General features: G+C 40.5%; 1 protein-coding gene across 1 annotated transcript in view; it reads left to right on the forward strand.

Moving 5' to 3' along the window:
• The window catches only part of YES1 (YES proto-oncogene 1, Src family tyrosine kinase), a 51,365-nt gene that overhangs the window by 23,152 nt on the left and 12,229 nt on the right, over positions 1-15,984 (forward strand). The window contains exons 2-7 of the mRNA XM_075270648.1: positions 1,816-2,073; positions 4,416-4,515; positions 5,971-6,069; positions 7,775-7,878; positions 11,202-11,351; positions 11,881-12,036. Coding sequence (XP_075126749.1) covers positions 1,821-2,073; positions 4,416-4,515; positions 5,971-6,069; positions 7,775-7,878; positions 11,202-11,351; positions 11,881-12,036 — 862 coding nt within the window. The 5' untranslated portion in view covers positions 1,816-1,820. The remainder of the gene's footprint in view (positions 1-1,815; positions 2,074-4,415; positions 4,516-5,970; positions 6,070-7,774; positions 7,879-11,201; positions 11,352-11,880; positions 12,037-15,984) is intronic.

The raw sequence follows: 15,984 nt of genomic DNA on the forward strand, positions 1-15,984 counted from the left end.
AGTCACCTGGATTTTAGTCAGCGATTTTTCAGTTTTTAAAGGGAATGTGTCATCAGGCAATGACCTACTGTATAAATCACCTTTATAATGGTATTTTTAAAGAATTTTTGATGACTCTTAATTTTCTAAATTTGTCCATATTTAAGAAAAAAATAATAATTTGCAAATCTAACTTTTTCCACTAAAGCATTCTGTGACTTGTTGTTTCCTATAGAAGGCCTATGGGCCATAGACACAATGTACTGCAGCTGACCCCACTCACTTGTATGGCGTTTTCGAGGCATGTTCTGTGACTGGGGGCAGACGTCATTGTACTGATGGGGAAGTAGATAAGCTGTGAGCCCTCTATGGTGACTGGTGGACTCTGTGTCTTATCTTTATATACTCCATGGCTGTGGTCATGAGAGGACTGCTGCAAAGAAATCTCCTACAGGAAGTCTCAGCATATTCTATGGCCTAGTGGACAAAGTCAGAACTGCAGGATCTTTAGGATACTTAATTTATTTTATTTTTTTAAATATAGATAATATGGAAAATGTAAAAAAAAAATCACAAAAATATTCTTTAAAAATGTTTAACAGACTTGATTTTAAAAAAAATAGGTAACTTTTTGGTAAAGCATTACCTTTAGAGTCCAATTTGCTGTAGTCTGCCTCGTCATTATTTACATGAAATTTATCAAATCTGGAACAATGTTTTGATAAATCTGGTGCATTTTTTATTTCTTCTAATACTTCTATTGCTGTACTTTCCACCTGACTTGGATCAGTTCTTGTAACTTTTATGTGAGCAAAATTACAAAGGGAATTCGTGATCACGACTTAAGCAGTTCCCCTGGGGTCCTTGCACAAATCTGCTTTGGGGCTACCATTTTATTCTACCATCCTTTACACCATGATGATAAATTTGGCATTCCGGGTCACATTCGGTCAAGTAGAAACATTGGTGCAAAATCACCTCTTGCAAGTATTTTAATTGCAAGTAGTCTCAGTTGCAACTCCCCAATTTGTGACTTTCACACCACAAGAGTGTCATCATTGATTTCCCCTGAAAAAAAAATAAAAAATTAACAAATAAATAAATAAATATATATATAATTGCAAATTTGCCCACCAAAATTCCAGCAGGAAAAGCTTGACACATTTTCCCCAATCTGTGTATGGCATCCTATCTGGAGCAGCATATTGAGGAAATATTAGAAAAACTTTAACTGATCTTTGTTTTGCGGTTGGTATCCTACTAATATTATAAATGTGTAAGTTTGGATGTTTGTGTTCCTCAATCAAGTTCATATAAAGGTGTATACTGTACCCTGACCATTTTAAGGCTGAGGCCACACACTGGCAAAAGTTGGCATTGGCAAAGTCAAGTGTGGCTTCAAAAGGAATGGGAACTTTAAAGGAAACACTTGCCCTTCTCCCCTTTTAAATAATCTCTCAACTTTGGCTCAAACCAACAGTATACTTTGATTTGCTGTATGTCCACACAAGAATTAGACCTATTTAAGTGCAGCCAATATAATCCTTGCCCTGTTTAGGAGACAAGTGTAGGACTTTCTGCCATGTTACTACTGCTATAACAGAGGCAACCTGCAGAACTGGAATGACAAGGTCATGTTTGGAGCGTGTGCATTTGTCTGAGCCCAGGGAAACTTTCCATTCCCCTATAACTGTTGTCTGGAATAAATTATTAGCCACAATGTTGTTTGTATACATGGCAGGGGGATGTTCTAAGGTAGTGATGCATTGTTCTGTTCAGCTCTGCCACCTACTCCACCACTTTAATCTATTTGTTTTGTTTTTTTGTTTTGACTAGATATAATGGGCTGTATTAAGAGCAAGGCGGACAAAGGTCCTTCGATCAAGTACAGATCCGAACCCAAACAAGAACCTATTCAACAATATGGTGGCGACCCCACACAAGCAGCACAGTCACCAGCACCTAAAGGACCGCCTACAAACTTCAACAGTCATTCCATGACGCCATTTGGGGGGTCTTCTGGAATGACTCCGTTTGGAGGGGCTACATCCCTATTTTCACCAGTGCCAGTTCCTTACCCCGGAGGGTTGACCGGTAAGTTTTTGCTGTATGTTTGTGGTGTTTTGTAATCCTCATCAGATCACATGTAAAGATCAGGTCTTTAAGAGGTTTCCTTCAAATGCTAGCGTGAACCTAACGTAGGATTAATTGTCCAAGGTACTGCCTTGTGCCTCATGCCATGACCTCTTCACTGTGTAGATGGTGCATCATCTGATTTCTAGTGCTTTGTGCAATGTAATTATAGCCTCTTCCCATAGAAGTGAAAGGGACACCATGCTATGTAAACTGTGAAGAAATGGCGGTGCCGCATACACAAGTGCCACAGCCCTTTCACACAGCTGATCAGTGGGAATCCCAGACCTTGGACACTCATTGATCTGTCGATATCTCGTAAGAATAGATAATAAAAATAAAGTGGACAACTCCTTCACTCTTCAGCCTGAAAATGAGACTGATGCAGGTGGTAATTCTGGTGCATCTTTCTACCACCCATTTGGGTTTTTTTTTTTTTTTTAATTATATTATACTAATAATAATAATAACAACAACATACACACTATATATATATATGAGATTTATATTGTTACATATTTACTTTCATACCAATTCAGTTACAAGCTTTTTCATGAATTAGAGGATCTTTACTACTACTACTTTACCATGCTTATCAGCCATTTATGAAGGAGTCAGGCTGTGGAGAATAGGATTCCGTCAATTAGCTCTGATTTACTTAAGATTTACTATTGTGTCCCACAATACAATATTTTTATGTTAAAGGAGTTGGCCACTTTCAGACCAATATTGAGAAACAAATGTTATTGTTTGTACAATAAAAGGATATACAATTTTCCAATATACTTTCTGTATCAATTCCTCACGGTTCTCTAGATCTCTGCTTGCTGTCATTCATTCTGTTCCTTCTAGAGGATAAAACTCTGACCATGGTCATGTGATTTACGGTCCATGGTCATGTGATGAGCACACAGGTGCACAGCTGATTACCAGGCAGATGTCTGATTATTGTGCTGTGACTATAACGAGCGACACCTGTGTATATCACATGACTATGGACCGTAGATCACATGACCATGGTCAGAGTTTTATCCACTTGAAATAATGGAATGAATGACAGCAAGCAGAGATCTAGAAAACTGTGAATAATTGATACAGAAAGTATATTGGAAAATTGTACAACTTTTTAATATACAAACCATAACATTTGTCTCTCAATATTGGTGTGAAAGTGGCCAACCCCTTTAATCTTCTCAGAAACCTATATATTGCATTGATGGTATAGTTCTTCATGTGGAGGGGTTTCCTAGTGTAGCCTACCTTAGTGCATGTAAAAGCTCCTTCAGTGATGGCGAGGTTCATCACTATGTAATGCAAGGTGGATGAGGTGGATCCTTCAGATGGTGGAGAACCTGCTTTTTTTTTTTTTTTTTTTTTTTTTTTTTACTGCTTCCCGCTCTTGTCTATTCTAAGGGTATGTTCACATAGCGAAAAATGAATTGTTCTTCATTTGGCTACAGTATAGCTGTTATGGGATGCCGATGATTAGGCCCAGATGAATAGGCCTATTCAGCAGATAGTCGTAAGTCTTGGAATCCACAGCAAGATCGAGCAGGACACTTATTTTTTTTCTTGTGTCCTGCTGCAATGTGCCTCCCACTGAAAACAATGGGAAACAATATCCAGACAGAATCTGCGGCAAATTCTACCATGTGTACATGCCCTTATAAAGATTGTGGTATGTGAAAGGAGATTCAACAGGCTCAGAATGACATTAAAAATAAATAAGTGATAATCTCCTCAATAAACGCCGCTGCTTCCATTCTTTTGGGACTTGGTCTTTACTTCCGACTCCCTCATGACAGACAGTAAGTGTACATGAAGCCAAACACTAGCCGCAGTGGAGACTTGGCTCAGCCAAGGAATTCTCAAGAAGTAAAGACCAGGTGTGACCGAATAAGTGTAGTAGTGGGGCTGCAGGGGATCGGGAGGTAAGTTATCACAATGGGTTTTATCTTTTACTAGGCCATTCAGAGGCTTTATTTTTTAATTAAAACAAAAACAGGAAAACCCCATATAAAATCTGAGAATTAGGACATTTAGCTCATTTAATAGATTGTCAGAGGTTACAACTGACTTGATGGCCCATAAAAACCATGTTTCATGACCGAACAATAGGCAGTAATTTTACCTCCAATCGCAACCCAGTCGGGAGGTTATGAAGTATTTCCTTAGTGATGCCTATTATACCAGTGTAGAAAATTAAACTTTTATTTCCATATCACACTTGTCTGTAAGAAAAAAAAATCCTGACCTATTTAGAAAGCGACTTATCCTTGTTGGTTATTTTGTGATCTTCACAGGGGGTGTTACTGTCTTCGTGGCCTTATATGATTATGAAGCTAGAACATCGGAAGATCTTTCCTTCAGGAAAGGCGAAAGATTCCAGATCATCAACAACACGTAAGTAGCTTCCTGTCCTGCTACAGGCGTGTCCAGTGCGCGGCTTCAGTAATAGGAAATCCTGATCCCCCTCCTCCCCCTTTTTACAAACTACAAATATCAAAGGCCAGTATAGAGGGGGAAAAAAACTCTAAATTTGTCTTTCACATTGCATTGACATATGCACATATTTCTTTGGCGTGATCTCACTAACCCTGATGCATGTTCTCTTATGGCTTAAATAGCATTTACATAGTATATTTTTTGAGGAACTCCCCATTCCTACATAGAATACCCCCCCCTTCCCAGTCCTCTAAACTCTTCTCATGTACACTATCCTTCCTGTTCCTAAGTGACACACAGATATACTTTAAGTAGAATTGGAGATCACCAGAGCCTCATTGTTACTGTATATGCCAAGTATGGTAAGAAAAAGAACAGATGAGAGACTGATGCACAGAAATGCAGAACTTTCCTATATGGCCATGATGGTATTTTGTGTGTCAGTATCTTACTTTTTATTGGTGCTTCTACTTCTATATATCAGATTTGGGGTGTGATTTAGGGACAGTGTGAATCAGATTGTGGAGGCATGGATGTCTGGTGGTCTTGGTGTCACCCATGTGAGCATGATGAAAATACGTAGGCTCATCCACACAAGTTTTCCACAGTGGGGCAAAAAACCTCATGTAAGGCTGGGTTCACATATGTCCTGGAGTCTCCGTTTAGAGACTTAGTCGCAGTGACTACCTAAAATCACCAGGCGAAATAACTAATGCAAGTCCAACTCTTTTGTCTAGGGGATTCAGTTTTTAACAGACACCTTACGGTCCCCATTATAGTCAGTGGGATCCATTGGTGTCTGCTGTTCTGGTCCTCTAACAAACGCAGATGTGAACCTAGCGTCACAGTTACTGATGATAATTATTTCCACTTGAGATCATCTTCAATGAAACGCATAAGATTTGGGGTGGAGTGTCCCTTAAATAGAGAAAAGCAACTTCCACGACTCCCATCCTTTTCTAAGCATTGCTGCATCCTGAGTTGTGATGTATACATTCTACAGACTACCGTTTATTTGGATGCACATTTAAAAAAAAAAAAAAAAAAAAAAAAAAAAAATTCATTTTAAAGCACTTCTTAAATTCACCAGGGAAATCACGGATCCCTATTTTCTAACATGACGACTGTGCAGTAACTGGTTAGTATTGATTGGGGTTGAAATTGTCCTTTTAATGGCACACAAGTAATTGCTATACATAGACTTTTACTACCTACACATTTATCTTCACCATCACAATATTTACTGACAAAGTGCTAACTGTGATTCCTTGTTCCTAACCTCTGAGGTTATAAGAGGAGGCAGAAGTCAATGAGGCGTATCACACTCCTGATGAAATAGAAGCCATTGAGTTGGATTAGTCATTGCTACGATTGTCTAAATTCTATATTCTATTTTTTTTCTTCTCAATTTAGAGAAGGAGACTGGTGGGAAGCTAGATCCATAGCCACTGGAAAAACCGGGTATATACCCAGTAATTATGTAGCCCCAGCGGACTCTATACAGGCTGAAGAGTAAGTATTATGGGATGTGTTTCTTATTGTATCAAATGCATAAAGCGTGCCTCCAGTTACTGCAGTACATAGTACATGTGAATATTAGAAATGTAATAATATATTTTATTAAGGAGATTGGTTTCCTTTACCACTTATTCAGCTGCTCTCCACCTCCATCATCAGACTGTTTACATAGAGATCCAGCTCAGAGAGGGGGGAGGCTGGTTATGAGAAGACTTGGCATTATCAAGAGTTCTGCCCCCGAGTGTAGCAGCAGCAATTATTTGTGTATCTTTTCCCACAACATTGTCCTCCCCCTGCCCTCTCCATAGACTTTTATGCTGAAAGTAACTTGGCATGAACAGTGAAGAAGGAAGCATATTTTTGTTTTTAAAAAAACCTCACCTGTACTATCCATTTATGTAAAGTTGTTTATAACTGGGTATAAATGCGTGAAACGCTAAGCAGTTATCAGCATATTGCCAAGACAGAGGCCTCAGTGGCAAAACCTGATGAAGGGCACACTCTGTTTTTAAAGCATATTAATGAATGGCTAGTTGTGTTTTTGTTTGTTTTTTGGTTTTGTTTTTTTGGGTTTTTGGGTTTGTTTGTTTTTGTCCCCCCACTTCCCCTCTAGGGCCAGCTTCTAATAACTCTTAACACTCCCATATGTATGCATCACTTCCTTTCTCATTGCATTTGAATGCCCTGTAAGCTGCAGACATACTTGGACACAAAATAACCTGTTCTGTGTATGAGGAGTTGGAGCCTTGGCATCTCATTGCACACAAAGCATGCAGTTGTTCAGTTTTCGCACATCTGATGTCTGTTGTTGCGAGTCATTAAAAGCAGGTCAGATACTGTCCGTATAGGAAAAGCAAGGGAGAAGAAGTATGCAAGGCCAAATATGGCAAGCAGTCTTACCCTCTATTTTAGGGTATGTTCACATGGTGGAATTCAACACTGATTGTGAAGGGGTTTCCACCTCAAAATCCGCAGCAAATTCAGTCCTAAATCTGCTTCCCATTGTTATCAAAGTGAATCCGAGATCAAAGCAGGGCCCTGAAAAAGTGTCCTGCTTACACTTGCTGCAAATTCACCTTTTTTTTTTTTTTTTTTTTTTTTTTTTTTTTAAGCCAAGTGACCATACCCCATTTACAGATCACATTGCGCCCTATAGTTCTGTAAGATCCCAATGTATAATGGGACCTGTTCTGGGAAACCTTTTCCTATACAAATCAGAAAATCAGCTTAATAAAACATACGCTGTTATTGATATCAATTTTTCAAAAACTTCATCTAAAAACCATGTTGTGTTTTTCTTTTTGTTTTGTTTTTTTCTATTCACCTTTTGATTTCAGTGGGTTCCTCCAGGTTAAATCAGTTTGACGGGTAATAGAGATAAGCGAGTGCTATTCGAGTGCTCCCGGGAGTTTTGAATAGTACTCGCTCATCTCTAGTAATGTCGCTTTTTTTGTTTTTCTCTTTTCCCTTCACTTCTAGCTGAAAAAATCAACTAGAGGGGAAAAAAAATGCTAAAGCTTCCCATTGAGTAGGAGCTTTTTTTTTTTTTTTTTTTTTGAGGCAAATTCTGCCTCAAAATCTTCCTGCAAACACTGTTTGGCCTCTCACCCTAAGATGTATAAAAAGCTCTTTAAAGAAGAGCTATAAATAAGGAGTTGTTTTATTGAATGTGTGAGATTCTTTACTTCTTTATTTACAGATGGTATTTTGGCAAAATGGGGAGAAAAGATGCAGAGCGGTTACTGCTCAGCCCCGGGAATCAGAGAGGAACATTTTTAGTTAGGGAGAGTGAAACCACTAAAGGTAATGCTATAAGGTTTTCTTATTCCTGTAAAATATTGTGATCTGTTTGTCTCCTTACACCATGAAATGATAATGATTCAGTCTCGCACAATTCTTTTCTCATAGTCTCCAGTTTATCCTTATCAAGCCATTTAACTATTCTCTAATCTACAAATTATCCTTTTCTTTTGGGCTATTCATTTTTATAGTACTTATGTAAAATCGATATTTGTTCATGCCTAGAAGCCGTCTACCCCTCCAAGTCAGTTACACTCTTAATAGCCTTTTTACTATCAGCAGCAACTTTAAAGGGATTCTACCACTAAACCCACATTTTTTCTAATTACCACGTTGGAATAGCCTTAAGAAAGGCTATTCGTCTCTTACCTTTAGACGTGGTCTCTGCCACAGCGTTCCTTAATGACCTCTCCACAGCAATGAGGGCGGGCCCCAGCACTCAAACGGCGATGGGGACGTCCCCACTGCTGCTCAAGAGCTCTGTTCCAGCGCCCCACCCCATCTTCAGCTGCAACCCCGCCTCTTCTGTCTTCCGAAGCGGTTTAACTTCCGACGCCTGAGCAGTTCAATACAGGAGCGTAGAGCGACCTCCCAAAAATGGTCGCCGGACGCAGTAGGCTCCTGTATTGAACTGCAAGAGCAGTCACCCAAAAATGGCCGGCGGTCATTTTTTGGGAGGCTGCTCTTGCTCTTGTAGTTCAATACAGAAACCTACTGCGCAGGCGTCGGAAGTTGGGCCACGTCGGAAGACAGAAGAGGCGGGGTTGCAGCTGAAGATGGAGGCGTCGCTGGAACAGAGCTCTCGGGCAGCAGTGGGGACGTCCCCATCAGCGTTTGAGCGCTGGGGCCCGCCCTCATTGCTGCGGAGAGCTCATTAGCATACCGGTAAAAAAAAAACGGTATTTCTAAGGAACGCCGTGGCGGAGACCACGTTTAAAGGTAAGAGACGAATAGCCTTTCTTAAGGCTATTCCGAAGTGGTAATTAGAAAAAATGTGGGTTTAGTGGTAGAATCCCTTTAATGCCTGTCCAGGAGTTGGACTAACCAGCCTGAAAGATGTAAAACAAAGCATACTCCCCTGTCCTGTCCACCTGTCAATCACCGCTTTTACTGGTACCAGGGTGCTGGAAGTCCTGTGGAGTACAGTCAGTGGCCTTTGCAGTCCCTAGAGAGGGAACAGTGATGTCACTTATGTTACCACAGTCACTTTAGGTGCAGGACTTCCCGAAACCAGGCAACCCTGCAAGAATAAACACCCATCAGCAGCCAACAGAATTCTGAGGACAGGTGAGTATGCCTTAGTTTTTTACACCCCACCTGCTCACCACACAGTTTAGTGTAATTCCTGGAAGATAATACTTTGTTGGGCCCCCTTTGACCCATCTCCTGCTGTACTTTCAGTTGCTGTTCAGGAGATCCGTTTACTATCATCTGGCAATTCATTGGTCTTTAAAATGAATTTTACTGTACTAGAGAAAAATGTTCTTTTAGTTAAAATATTGCTGTGCAAAAAGTAGTCTTTGGTTCAGGAAAAGACGTCATCTTTCATCATCTTGTTAGCTGTTGTAACTACAGCAAACCAGATAGCGAGTGAGTGTCTAGATAGTCACGTTTTCTTGCTGCAGAGGAATTGTGGTTGTAATCTCATTTCCTTACTTTTTTCTGTCAGGAATATTTCCACAAGCATTATATAAAGGGCACTAAATGTAATACTCAGTTTGCATGACGTGGAGTTGGCCCACCTCTACTTGACTTTATAAATGTTTCCTAAAGCTAATGCCATTCTTTGCAGAAACCACTCCATTGTTTTCTGCAACTTGGGGGATGGGATTTTATTTAATCTCCAAGAAAATGATATTAAAAGTCCATTAACACATACAAGCACATGTATTTCTGAAAATTGCAGCGTGTTAATTCTACTTCTTTAAATGCTGCGTTTTCCCCTTGGGCTACATGCACACGATGGATAGAATGGCACTGTCACTTTCTTCAGTGAGCCTGGGCAGCAAGCGGAGTGGAATAGGACATGTCATTGCCGCATACATTGGCGTGTGTAGGGGTCCGTGTGCTAGCGATGAAAAATATGGCCAGCACACAGACCATGCAAATGGTTGTGTGCATGAAGCCTAAGACCTATAAGGGGGAGGCAAAAATGCAAAACAGTAGTTTTGGGGATTGCATGTCATACACTCCTCTTTTTAGCTGTTTTGTTTTGTTCTTATCCTAAATCACTGGACTTAGAGGAAAACTTAAGGTAGGTTCAGTTGTTTAACGAAGATGTCTGGGGATATTTGTTTTTTTTTTGTCATGCTGTATATGAGAGTCTGGGCTAGTTCTAACCCTGGGTCACATGATTGGAATCGGCACCTGCTCCCTGTCCCCCCGGTGGTTACCAGTGCTGTAGAGTTTGGCAGGCTCCTATTGATTTCAATGGGAGCCTGTCAGTTTTTTTCCGTGAGCTGGTTTGTTCTGGCTCCCAGAAAAAGAAGCGAGGTGCTCATTCTTCAGGCCGATTCGCCTCACGATTCGGCCTGAACACACTCCCTCCTCCCGACTAGGCCCACTCCGGAGCGGAGTGTGCAGCTGGATACCGATGCAGTGCACCAGCATTCAGTCGCGGCTACCTGTATTTTGGACCAGAACCTGAGGTGGAGGCCAAAACCCTCTGTGTGAACTTGCCCTAAAGGTGTGGAAATAGGAGAAGACTTGCCCTTTAATAACTGTGAGGGCCGATGACTAGTTAGTTGCTGTTTGTTCAGACTGTGTTTCGGTTCAGCTGTGCTATCCGCTGTGCTATAAATTCTAATTTTAGAAATGACATGCTGTGAAACCAGATTTTTGTATGAAAGTTTCTATTCACTACTTTTCAGCATATCTTTCTGACACCTGCGCTCTGCAAAAATACAGCTCAGGCACAGCACACTCCTGCTTTCCATGGACCCTCTGCTACCTGTATTTTAGGTTAAACAGGATCAAACAGGTCAGCACTGTTATTACAGAGTCCCCAAAATAAGAATTCACCAAATGCAGCCGTGTGTTCAGGAGGCCCATAGTATCTATTTATCCCAGTCTCTGCTCTGACAGTGTTTCCTCTGCACATATTATTGTGAAAACAGAGAAACCCTTTCATGTACATTGGAGGTGGGGAAAGGGATACAAGTTATGGAGCAAAGTTACACTCATAGCATTGTTCCTAGGAATTGTGTGTCCCGCCTGCTGTCAGTGATGCACGTCCACAACTACTCCTAATCAGGATCTTGGAGAGAGTCATTGTCTTGACGTAATGATAGATTAGTAAAATCTCTTGTACACATTTGTTTTCATAGGAGCTTTTTCACTATCCATCCGGGACTGGGATGAAGTGAGAGGTGACAATGTGAAACACTACAAGATAAGAAAACTTGACAATGGAGGATACTACATCACTACACGGGCACAATTTGAATCACTACAGAAACTTGTAAAACACTACTCCGGTAAGAGCACGGATTTATTAGATAACCTGGTCTGGTTTGGTGATGTACTTGCTTAGGGCGGGTTCACACTGCTAGTTTAGTCTGTTGCACTCAACTGTCCTTCTACCGAGCAATGAACTTAAGCTGCGGTAGAAGGACTGGTGTCGATGGAGCCACTCAGTCTACGTCTGCACCCATTCACTCTAATGTAAAAAAAACCACGGGCAAAGGCAGCCTCTCTCGCATTTGTTTAAAGCTGTACCTACCTATAATAAGTGTAGGGTGAACTTACCTTTTTCAGGGATTTTGAGTTTCTCTACACAACAAAATTCAGTGAAAAGAAACACAAAATGCAAAACATTAATTTTATTAGCAATAGGACATTTGTATTACAGCTTTATGTACAAATCCACATGAAAAAGAACTAATACGTCTCCATCCAGTTGATTAATTTCCAACCCAAACAGAGCTGATCTAAATTTGCCACATTATCTGTGTGTTTTGATACTTCCAGTGTATTAATTTTTTTCCCCTTCCCTCCCCTATAAAGAACATGCTGATGGCTTGTGCTACAGGTTAACAACTGTATGCCCCACCGTGAAACCACAAACCCAGGGATTAGCAAAGGATGCGTGGGAAATTCCTAGAGAATCTTTGAGACTTGAAGTTAAATTGGGTCAAGGATGTTTTGGTGAAGTATGGATGGGTAAGTATAAAGTGCATGTCTCTGTATATCCGTATACCCACCTGAATGTTAAATGTTTCTAAAATCTAATGTACTATAGGAAGTCTTTAAAGCTAAGGCCACAGCAGTAAAGTGCTGCGGGAAAAACCACAGCAGGAACGTATCGCGGTTCTTCTCGCAGTGCTTTAAACAGAGAGTTCGTGGAGTTGTCCTCTGCGGGCTTTCTGGCAATTATACCTATGGGTAAATCGCTGGCGTTTCTGTAGGTGTAATTGACATGCTGCGATTTCCAAAACCGCACCGTTTTCGGAAATCGCGGTGTGTCCGCATGGAGGTTTTTACTGCAAAGAGGGCATGGGATTCACTACAATCCAATCCACTTTGCCTGTACTGTAAAGCACCGCAATTTTTCCCATGGCGTTTCTGCTGCAGACAAATCGTGGCATTTCCGTCCAATGGGGCCCCGGCATAAAGGGGTTTTCTGGCTGGAGTTAAAATTAATTCTTCATAAGGAGTGACTTGATAAAACAAAGTTGTCGTATTCATCTACTAAACTCTGTCCACTCCCTTCCAACATGGTCGCTGGTCGATCCAGTTATTGACTCTAGAAATGTTTGTGATGCGTGAGAGTACTTTTATTTTTGAGGTTTTTTTAATGTGACTTTTTTTTTTTTAACAGACTAATCACTAAAACTACACAACCACCCTCATATAATACTGTAAACATGTAGTACATGATACATGTTCACCGAGGCAGCTAATTTATTAAGGCTAAATCTTCCATGTAGGAACTGCAAAGAGCAAATGTTTCATTACTAATGTAATTTATATCCAGAAGGGTTAAACTTTTGGATATGACTCAATTTGAAGTGTTTTTACATGCCAAAGAAATTTATTGTTTGACCTCATTGATTTTTTTTTTTTTTTTTTGCATCCCAAATCTCATGTATTTAGGCTTTATGACGCCTGTGGTGTCTACCCAGTCTCTATCTTCATTTTGCCATTTAAGCTTGAAAAAAATATGGATTTGCTTTTATGTATAATCGAGTTTTATTGAAATTTTTTTCATAAGGGAAAAAAAAAAGACAAAAATCCAAAGGATTTGCTTTTAGTACATTGTTTGTTTTACAAATGAATGTGACAACTTAAGAGTGTCATCCATAAAATTTACTCCCAGATTCTTATCTCCAACTTGTTACCAGACTTCCTAAGACATTGCCCTTTAGGCTGAGGACCCACATTGCAGAAACACAGCAGATTTTGTTGTGGTTTTTTGAGCCAAAGCCAGGACTAGACTGAGCAGAACTTAGAAGTGTAAGCACTTTCTATATATTTCTGATTCCAGTAGTAGCCATTCTTGGCTTTGGCTCAAAAAAAAAAAACGCATGAAAAACCTGCACCAAAACAAGCTGCGTTGCCGCAATGTGGGGTTTTAGCACTTGTACTGATCGATGTGATTGGTGGGGCTGATATACCCTGAACCCCTAGATCAGTTGATGGAAGAAGCTGCAGCCCTCAGGTTGAGCACTGCAGTCTCTTCTTTGAATACTAACCATAGTACATTGGTATTACAACTCGGTCCTATTGACTTGAATAGAATTGAGCTGTTGCTGTACTGTATGACCTACAGTGTTTGCCAAAAGTATTGGCACCCCTGCAATTCTGTCAGATAATACTCATTTTTCTTCCAGAAAATGATTGCAATCACAAATTCTTTGGTATTATTATCTTCATTTAATTTGTCTTCAATGGAAAACCACAAAAAGAATTGTCAAAAAAGCCAAATTGGATATAATTCCACACCAAACATAAAAAAGGGGGTGGACAAAGTATTGGCACGGTTTGAAAAATCATGTGATGCTTCTCTAATTTGTGTAATTAACAGCATCTGTTACTTACCTGAGGCACCTAACAGGTGGTGGCAATAACTAAATCACACTTGCAGCCAGTTGAAATGGATTAAAATTGACTCAACCTCTGTCCTGTGTCCTTGTGTGACCACATTGAGCATGGAGAAAAGAAAGAAGACCAAAGAACTGTCTGAGGGCTTGAGAAGCAAAATTGCGAGGAAGCATGAGCAATCTCAATGCTACAAGTCCATCTCCAAAGACCTGAATGTTCCTGTCTACACCGTGCGCAGTGTTATCAAGAAGTTTAACCCCTTAGCGACCCATGACGTACTATTACTTCATGGATGTCTGGTACTTAACGACCCATGAAGTAATAGTACGTCATGGATGTAAACAATCCCCGCAGCGCAGTGCGGGCGTTCTTGGAGCGGATGTTAGTTGTATCTGACACCTAACATCCTGCTCCATCCCCCTCCATCAGACATGAGTGCTGATTTTGGGTTTTAACCCGTTGATTGCCGTGATCAAACATGATCACGGCAAACAACGGGTTGCCCGATCTTGTAGGGATCCCCGGCACCCTCCGCTGCGAGATCGGGGGGTGCTGGTATCCCTACTATGTAGCCAGGGGTCTAATTAGTCACCCCAGCTCTGAGTCCCACTTACCTTTGTATCCTGGCCGGTGTCTTCTGGAGCTGTGCTGTCCCGTCCGTCTGCACGAGCCGAGCCTCACTTCCTGTTTACAGAGTGATAACGTGCAGGCTCTTACTGCAGCCTGTGACTCACTCTGTAAACAAGATCAGTGGTGCAATCTTCACTCATGTAAGTGTCCCATAGGGGACACATGAAAAAGTTAAAAAAAAAAAAAAAAAAGTGGAAAAAAAAATTAGTGTTTTGAAACAATTAATAAAGTTATCAAGCCCCAAAAACCCTTTTTTTCTATAGAAAATGAATTATAAAAAAAAAACCTAAAAATTAATCAAAACAATACATATTTGGTATCGCCGCATCCGTAACAATCTGTACAATAAAACTCAAACAATATTTAATGTACACGGTGAATGACGGAGAAAAAAAACGGAAAAAACCCGCCGAAAGTAGTGATTTTTCGCCATCTCACCTTACAGAATGTGCTATAAAAAGTGATCAAAAAGTCAAATGCACCTCACAACAGTGCCAATAAAAAGCACACATTGTCCCGCAAAAAATAAGCCCCCAACCAACACTGTCAACCAAAAAATAAAAATGTTACGCCTCTCAGAAGATGGCGATGCAAAAAACATTGATTTATGTCTCCAAATGTGTTTTTGTTCTGCAGAATTAGTTACGCATAAAAAAAATAATATAAATGAGGTATCGCCGTAACCGTACCGACCCGCAGAATAAAGATAATATGTTACTTATACTGTACGCTGCATGGTGAAAAATTTAAAAGGTAAAACGCAATGCCGGAATTGATTTTTTTAATTTAAATCCAGCAAAAAAAGAGTTAATAAAATGTATTCAGTAAGTTGTAGGCACCCCAAAATGGTGTCATTACAAACTACATCTCATCCCGCAAACAACAAGCCCTTATATGGCCGCATCACCAGAAAAATAAAGAAAATATAGCATCTAGTAATGCAAGAACAAAAACCCGCAAAAATCGCCAAATTATTAGAACTCAACTGGCTGCGTCATGTAGGGAATATATAAGCTGTGCGAGCGAATATCAGGGGCCACCCCAGATTTAGAGCTTACGAGGGAAAATATACCAGAAGTGACCCCCAGAGTGACTCCCCCAATTATAGGAGCTACTGGGACATAGTAGGGAATGTGGTGTTCCCAATGTCCTCCGCACCGCTTATATATTCCCTCTTCGCCATCCGCTGTGCAGTCACGTCCGGATACTAATACTCACTACACCCCCTGATAAATTCTTTGAGGGGTGCAGTTTTCAAACTGCGGTCACTCCTTTGGGGAATCCACTTTTCTGGTACCTTACAGGCGCTACAAACATGACATGGCGTCCAGATACCAAACATCTGAATCTGTACTCCAAAAGCCGCATCGCGCTCCTTCCCTTCTGTGCCCTGCTGTGCGCCCAAACTGCATTTTATGCCACATGTATGACACATGT

The sequence above is a fragment of the Leptodactylus fuscus genome, chromosome 4, assembly GCF_031893055.1.
Source record: "Leptodactylus fuscus isolate aLepFus1 chromosome 4, aLepFus1.hap2, whole genome shotgun sequence".
Taxonomy (NCBI): Eukaryota; Metazoa; Chordata; class Amphibia; order Anura; family Leptodactylidae; genus Leptodactylus; species Leptodactylus fuscus.